Below are 8,356 nucleotides of genomic sequence, written 5' to 3' on the forward strand. Positions count from 1 at the left end.
CGCCACATGAAATGCACCCGCAGTCTGAGACACATTTTATTTAACGTTGTTGAGATTTTGGAGTTTGGTCACATAAAATGCACACTCAAATTTAGGAATGTAATATTATTAAAATACGCGCCTAAAGCAAACTACGAGCATTCATTAATTGATTACTTTTCCTAAGGTTTGAGATGGACTGCTAGCCGGATTCCTTTGGGCCAAATACAATTCTCAAACCCAAGTGTCACTTCGCCTAAGCATGGTCTGTTTTGCTTAAATAAATTGTAGTATTCCTTTCTCATCACTGTTTACAACTTTAGTAAAAGAAACCAAGGAAATTAATTAACAATTGTCTGTTACTTCACTTTAACCAAATAAACAAGTTATAGCCATAGATAAATCTTCGTCGTCATCTAACGTGAAACAAAACAAACTCTAATTAAGGAAATGAACAAACAATGGCCTTTTGATCCTCTGTCCCTTTTCAAATTATTAGTTTGTATCATGGTTTGTCTATCAGTTCATTATCAACAATTAAACAGTCATGTTGGACGGAAATGATCGCAAATTCAGAAAAATATTCATACAAATTCAAATCCTGCCTCTCAATCGCGAAATAAAACCAAAACATCGAGATTAGGTAAGAATGAACCTTTGCATTAATGAATCAAGCACGGAGTCGAAATGTCGGCCGGAACAATTGAACAACGATCGGAAACTCGGATTCACCACCTTGAGGGAAAACTTAGCGCGAAACTCTCTGAATCTCGGACTGAGTTTGAACTTTGTGAAAATAGTTCCCGTTTTTTATTTTATTTTAACACAGGTGGTTATAAGATAAACAGAAAAAAAGGTTCACCGGCGTTTAACACTTCACTGCCGGATCTGAAAATTTCCAGCCACACTCCGGCGGGCGGCAGTGGTATCGAGAATCGCCCAGGATAGAGATGGTTGAAGGTCGAGCGGCTATTGGTGTCGAAGAAGGATGGTCGCTGGGAAATGGGGCTGTTGCAGTTCGTTTCCGGCGAGCTCTGGGTGGCGTTGGATCTTAGAGCTTCATGAAGAAGAAGCTCATGGAGGTCTCCGCTGCAGCCTTTCTGTCCCTAGGGCTGATTGCTCCCCTCTCCTTAAGGTTTTTTGGCGTTAGCTTCCTAAGGTGGAGTCTTCTTGTTAGGTTCGAGAATATGGAATCAAGGGGGGTGGGGGGGGGGGTTGAAGAAGATGACGCGCGGGGGTGTCAAAGCTGCGTAGCTTTCAGCTTTTTCAGCCTTTTCTTCGTTATTTCTCGTTCTTCAGCCTTCTCCTTTTTTGTTTTTGTGTCTTCTTTTTATATAAAGTTTAGGTTTTTTTTGGTAGGGTTTTTAGGTGAAGGGGTATGAGCCTAGGAATTATGGGTTAAGTTCAAAATTAGGCCTAAAAATGGGTTGCTCGAGCCCAAGTTCTATCCTTTCCCGCGAACAAGACTAAAAATACGATCTCAATTATTAATTAGTCCTACTATTCAACTAATTATTAAAATAAAACTAATCATTAAAACAAATCTATTTTGGTATTTTCAAATATCATATTAAAATAGAAATACGATACTATTTTTTGTATATATATTTTTTAGGTTAAAAATGACTACAAAACATTAATGAACCAATTTTTGTAAATTTTTGTTTTCTTGTAATAAAATAGAGTAAAAGAGTCAAAATTACTTAAAATATCTATATTATGCCTAAATTAAATATTCTACGCTAATATATAAAAAATCTTAGGGAGGGTCAAAAATCACATGTCTACATCGGGTCTCGTCTATGCTCGAGAACGGGGGTTTGGTGGCTCGACGGTAAAGCTTGATCATGCCTCCACGATAAAGCCGGGGGCTGTGGAGACGCATAAGGTGATCGAAGTGGATGCCCAAGGAGGATCACGATCCTCCAAAACGACAGATGGATTTGGCCTAGAATGACATCATACCTCTTGCAAAAGGCGACGATGATAAGGTGTAAGAGACATATCATGAAAGGGTAAGTATAAACACTTATATACCCCTCCACATGAGTTGTGATGGATTCCTCGGGGGTAGGAACTACTACATCTTTGCCTACCCAGTTGCACTCCTCTTTCACCTTCTCGAGGAGATTTTTTGTAATCGTACATATATACCTCAACATTGCTTCGCATCGACCCGGTGTTGAGGGTGTATTCTCCACCTTAAAATTAGCAACAGTGGCACACCTCTTCGGAACGAAGTCCTCAAGGGGGTGTTCCACCGTGGCTACAGCACCAACAGACTTTGATGAGGAAGCACTTTCCTTGTGTGGGATAATTTTTGAGGTCTTAGCCATTTTGTAGATGGGGAAGAACAAAACGGAGAAGGAACGCTTGGATGTTTTGCAATGAAACAAGTATGGAAATTCAGAGATCTGAAAATATAGAGCTTGAGGAAGGCAAAGATTTAGAAGATTAGAGTGAAGAAGATTTGTAAGTAAAGTTTGAAAAATAAAGAAAGATACATTTATAGGTTGAAGACGATGGTTCAGTACCGGTAGTGGCTGACCATCGATTGACAAGCATTAAATGCCTAGAGAACAGTACCGGCGGAATGTTTCAGTCACCTCTGCCACATATGTCACGATGCTTACGTCATGATAAATCGAGGGGATGTTCGAAGACTCAATTCGTTTCTTGTTGTTATACTCCAAGAAATGAGGGGACTATCTGTATACGGTCAAATTTGTGCTAGCCTAATTTTGTGTGGCTGATTGGAGTTGGGTTGGCAGACCAAGTCTCAACCTCGCATTGTATCGAGTCTTGGCACGAAGATGGACCACTAAACTCATGTATCAATGACCGGTGAAGATCGAAATCGGCCATGATCGAGATCGAATCGAAGTAGGATAGAGAACGAGCGAGATCGAAGGGAGCTTGCTGGGTCGAATAAAAGGAAGTCGAGATATCCGTGACCAAGCAAGGATTGTGGCAGAAATCTCGGCATGTATCAAGTCAAGATCGATTATTTAGTCAATCATAGGATTTCTTTTTGTATTTAGAATTGTACCATAAGTAGAATTCCTCTACTATATAAAGAGGGTTCTAATCATTTTGTAAACATGACATTCACGCATAACAAAGTACTACATTATATTTTCTCTCAAGCTCTGTCGTTCGGTTCATACTTTTTGTAGCATACTCTATTGGTTCGAGGGCGATCTAGTTCCAAGACCATAACCGTTCATTATATTGGTTTGCTTTATTTTATGCTTAAATTTCTAATATTAATTATCATATTTCTCAGTTTGTGCCAAGTGAAATTACATATCCTTAAAACCACTTATAAATTTAATCGTTATCCAGTTTTAAGTGTAAACACTAACAACCCAAAGTATCCATGCCAAACATTTCTAGAGGGGCCAGGGAATGTATATGCTATCGAATAAAAGTATCAGACTTCTTTTATAATTTTATCTATTTTCTACAACAATTTGTGAATTATTGTACTGAACAACGATATTTTGGATTTAGCCTACAAAACCCAAATAATCATTCAAACAATATCTACAACAATAATGTAAAGAAAAATATTGATTCCAGAAAGCATTATTGACTTCTTGTTTCTATTTGACCATCTCAAAGACTTAGAACCTAAGGTTCATCATTAGTTTGACCATTCATAGAATTATTATAACCTCCATCCAAATCTCTTATGTATCCCTTTTTTTATTTTATTTTTTCATAACAAAATTATCTGGGCAAACTTGTCACCCAAACGCGTATTCAAGTCAAGTCCCAATCCATTCACCCTACTAAAGGAATATCCATTATCGTCAGTTAATAAAGAGTATAAAAAAACGTGGACGGCAGGATTCGAACCTGCGCGGGCAGAGCCCACATGATTTCTAGTCATGCCCGATAACCACTCCGGCACGTCCACCTGCTGGTCAGAAAAGGAGAGGTTTTTGTATTAACAAAATCGTTCTCATTCTGTTATCCCTTGATGATCATCCATCAACATCAAAAAGAGGAATATAACTCTCGCATAAGCGGTTGCGATAAACAAGCATCAACCCTCTCTCAAACAAAGGTCAACCCAAACCCCCAAACTTTCCCCAAAAAGAAATGCAGCAACAACCAACCCCCACCTCCGATTCCGATCTCCCCCGCCTCGCTAACATCAAAATCAAATCCTCTTCCCCCCGTTTCCCACCTCCTACCACTCCTTCCACCACCGATACCCCTACCGCCGGTGCTCAACGCAAGATCGGCATCGCCGTCGATCTAAGCGACGAATCCGCTTTCGCTGTTAAGTGGGCCGTCCATCAGTACCTCCGTCCAGGTGACGCCGTCATCCTTGTCCACGTCCGTCCCACTTCCGTCCTCTACGGCGCCGATTGGGGCTCCGTCGATCTCTCCATTGTCGATACCGAAAACGAAGAGTCTCAACGTAAACTGGAGAATGATTTCGACACGTTTACTACTACTAAAGCCTCGGACATATCTCAGCCGTTAGTTGATGCTCAGATTCCGTTCAAAATCCACATCGTTAAGGATCACGATATGAGGGAAAGGCTATGTCTGGAGGTGGAGCGGCTAGGGCTTAGCGCTGTTATTATGGGTAGCCGAGGTTTTGGGGCTACTAAGAGAGGAAGCGATGGAAGACTGGGAAGTGTTAGTGATTATTGTGTGAGGCACTGTGTTTGTCCTGTTGTGGTTGTTAGGTACCCGGATGATAAGGATAGTGGTGCAAATGCTGTTGCTGAGCCCGTGGTTTCTGTTGCATCAGCTGCTGAAGAAGATGAGGAGGACGCTGAGTACCATGATGCTTCTGATCATCGTAAAGGTATGACCCTTGTTACACTTTTTTATGTTTCTCTTTTTTGTTAATTTGGATTATGGAATGCTATTCTTGCTACTTAATTTTTTCATTATTAAGTCTTTTAGTATATTTTTGATGATCTTCGTGTAAAATAGCAACCCGTTAGCTTGTTTTTTTTAGCATTTTTGTTCTTTCACAGTTCCTTGGTCCCAATATAACTGATCAGGTTATGAGTACAAAGCTAACTTCTTGTTAATTTTCTGCTTGATATCAAAAAGTGATTGCTCCGTGTTCTGAGAATAAATTGAGTACTACAATGAACTCATTTTGAAAATAAAAAATACTACTCCTAAGAAAGACGTTTGAGAAATTTATAGTCAAAGGAAATGTTTTCTGAGTCTCCAAAATAGTTCTAGCGTCGTATAAATTGGGACAGATAGAATAGTTAAGTCCACTTACGTGCGAGTGTAGTCAAGTGAGAAGTTGAAAGGAAGTAAATGGAGTTACTGAAAGTCAAAATTAAGCCTTGCTCCTTCCTCCACTCCAACTGAAGATATTGAGCCCTTTACTAGTTTGTCCACCCTGCTAAGGTGTCCCTGCCCCACTCTCACCCTACCCCATTGCCATCTCTATCTTTCAATAGATTTAAACTATGCATCTTTTCCTATTGATTTTCCTGATTGGCATAAAATTTCCTTTTTATTTTGGCATGGCTGCTTCTTTAATCCTGCAATTGCTGCCAAGGATGAGCTCAATTTTTTTTATGATTCATGGATAAAATTTTGTGAAATCTGATATTCATTATGATTTGGGGGAAAATGTAATTTGGCTTGTTTTCTCTGTTGTCGACATCTGTGTACATCAGAACCTAGGGTTCCAAATTCTACTTTGCTTGATCGCAGAAAAGAAACGAAAAAAAACCTAAGGTCCTAATATACCAGAATGTGAAAAGGAATTCTTTTGAAATAGTAGTCAATCTGGTGCCTAGTTCTGGAAGAACAACATTCAATATGCCTGTATTAGGATGCCAACAGTCAAGTGCGTTGAACCCTAAAGTCAATCTGTTTTAAGTTGCTAAATGCTGTTGTATTGGTCTTTAAGCTCTAAACCTTTTGAAAAATTAGGTTTAAGTTGCACCCAAGGGTATGACCTAGTGTCAATGAAGTTTGGGAGAACCATGACCATGAGGTCTCAGGTTCAAATCAAAGGAGGCAAAAAATACTAGGTGATTTCCTACATTTGCCCCAGCCTTGGTTGGCAGAGTTATCCAATACTTATGTTGGTGAGAGGTAGTAGGTACCCGGTAGAATTAGTCGAGGTGCGTGCAAGCTGGACCGGACACCATCATTAAAATAAGATTTTAAGCTCTAAACCTAATATGAATTTGCTAAGCATTCCTTGGATGCTTAATCTTAATTTGTCCTACGAACTAGGATTTGAATGTCAATTGAAAGTAGATTCCTTTTTTCATGGCCACTAAAATAACTAAAGGTTGGAGTTATCCGTTGAGTTGAATCAACCAATCCATTACCCAAGACCACATAGGTGAAGAAGTTCTCTCCACTGAGCCTTACTTAGGGTCACATTGGGAAAGATGTTTGGACTTTGGAGGTGCATTGGTCGTGGCATGCAATGTGTATTTTTCATAAGTTGTTTAGTGAAGTGTTACCTAACCATAACTTTAGAGTGTCTCTGGTGGCAAAGTCTCTTTGCCAGCATTCAATGAGTGTTAAATGAGTGAACTGATGGTAGAACTGATCCCAGTACAAAAAGGAAAAAGAGGAAAAAAACAAAAATATAGTGATTGTGATAGTTTAGACGAAAATTTCAGAGTTACTTTCTTGAAATAGTCTTTAAAACGGCTCTTATCAAAATAAAGAAAACCTTTTTGTCTTTCAAACGACATGATGCTTGAATTTGGCACTTCCAAGTGTAAGCAAAATCCAATGCCATCCTTTTATGTCATTGTGCTGCTCTAGTCTTCTTGATGCGTCTCTTCTTATGATCCGCATACTTGCATGGAACTATTAGCATACTCTATGATTACTCGCGAAAGCAAAAGTTTAAATGAAGATGGTAAAGAGTGTTTTTTTTTGGGGTGATATGGGAGATGAAGGACCCATATGTTGCATATGCTTGCTAAGCCAGAGAGATCCCATGTTTCATTGTCAAAAGTGGTATAGACTTTTTTACGCTTTTCTAATCCGTCAGATTTGGGCATAGAAGCACTCTAACAATTATGATAGAAAGTGAGCTTCAGCACTTTTAAGTATCTCAGCACTGATTCAGGAAATGACAACTGGGTGTTTTATTTCTTTTGGATGGTTTCATTTGGGGTTCTCCCTACCGGGGCTTTAATCAAGGAGTTAATGAAATAAAATGAATGGGACCAATATATGTTATATTTACGTACATTTTATATAATATCAACTTATTGAAGAGATGGCAAGTATGGAAGTTATACTGGCCCTCTTTGAGAAACTGTGTTTGTTTCATGGTTTATGATGTTTTCGCATAGCTCTTTAAGTTAGTGTGTCACATTTAAAGTAATTACCAGTTTATCTTTTTGAATTTTATTCTTCTAGTAGAGCTGACACGGAAACAACAGCTGAAGTATTTTATTCAAATCTCCAAACTTGCATGAACTCCTTCACTGAGTATGTGAAATTCTGTTTAGTAATAAAAGAGGTTTTAGTATGATTGCCTTGCAAAGAGTTCCAACCTGGTTAAACATATTCTTGGCTATGATACTCTTTAGAGACTTTATTTTCGTGTTTCATATAAATTCGTTTGTGGAGTATGTAACTTCCTCAAAATTCTCAGCTCCGTTATTTTATGATTGTTATTACTGCCCGTTTTCTCTACTGGAAAAACTATTCTCACCTCTCTTGTGGTTTGCTAAGATACTCCCACTTCTTTGTGGCAGATTCATAGTGAAGTTGGACAAGATCTGTCCTCGGCTGCATTAGTGTTGACCAGCTTCCGCGATTAGGCCTTTTGTGATGCCTGGAGTCATATTATGTAAATGAATTGTGGAGTTTGTGTCTCTCAACATCAACTTATTACTGTCTCCAGTTGATGATTGTATCTGTTATGGTTGTCATCTGCTGAGTGTTCTTACATGATTGCCTTTAGGTATTTGTGGTGCGATCTAAACTTTTTTATAATGTGTCGACTATATGCTTGTGTTGTTTATCCAATTGCAAATCTGGTCATGCACTAAAATTGTGTGTATGGATAGATGTTTAGTGTAATGCGTCAAGATATGTTGAGCATGTTTGACTGGCTATATTTTTATTTGGAAGGTGAGCAATTTGGACCTCTCATTGTCCGAAAATAAGGGATAGATACATATATAAAGGAGTTGTCTCTAAAACTATATTAAGGAACTAACTGCCTATGATGAGCGACATGTGGTAGAGAAGCCAAAAGCGCAAGCTATAACACCGTCCCTCTGTCTATCTTCAAAACTTTGTTTTTTTAAAGTTCCCCAGTTCAATATATGCCTGCAACTTCACTTACTGTATGCCTCTGCAGAATATTTCTCCTTTTCCGCATACTACATCTGAAAGA

At 38.8% G+C, this 8,356-nt stretch overlaps 1 protein-coding gene and 1 non-coding gene across 2 annotated transcripts; one reads left to right on the plus strand and one right to left on the minus strand.

Moving 5' to 3' along the window:
* Positions 1-3,819: 3,819 nt before the first annotated feature.
* TRNAS-AGA (transfer RNA serine (anticodon AGA)) lies at positions 3,820-3,901 on the minus strand. Its single transcript has one exon. It is a non-coding gene; the product is annotated as a tRNA-Ser (tRNA).
* Positions 3,902-3,910: 9 nt separating this feature from the next.
* On the plus strand, positions 3,911-8,037 carry LOC104218860 (universal stress protein PHOS34-like). Its single transcript, XM_009769446.2, has 2 exons — positions 3,911-4,807; positions 7,710-8,037. The coding sequence occupies exons 1-2, from the start codon at positions 4,087-4,089 to the stop codon at positions 7,715-7,717; spliced, it is 729 nt and encodes a 242-aa protein (XP_009767748.1). The 5' UTR covers positions 3,911-4,086; the 3' UTR covers positions 7,718-8,037.
* Positions 8,038-8,356: the final 319 nt, after the last annotated feature.

The sequence above is a fragment of the Nicotiana sylvestris genome, chromosome 7 (assembly GCF_000393655.2).
Source record: "Nicotiana sylvestris chromosome 7, ASM39365v2, whole genome shotgun sequence".
NCBI lineage: Eukaryota > Viridiplantae > Streptophyta > Magnoliopsida > Solanales > Solanaceae > Nicotiana > Nicotiana sylvestris.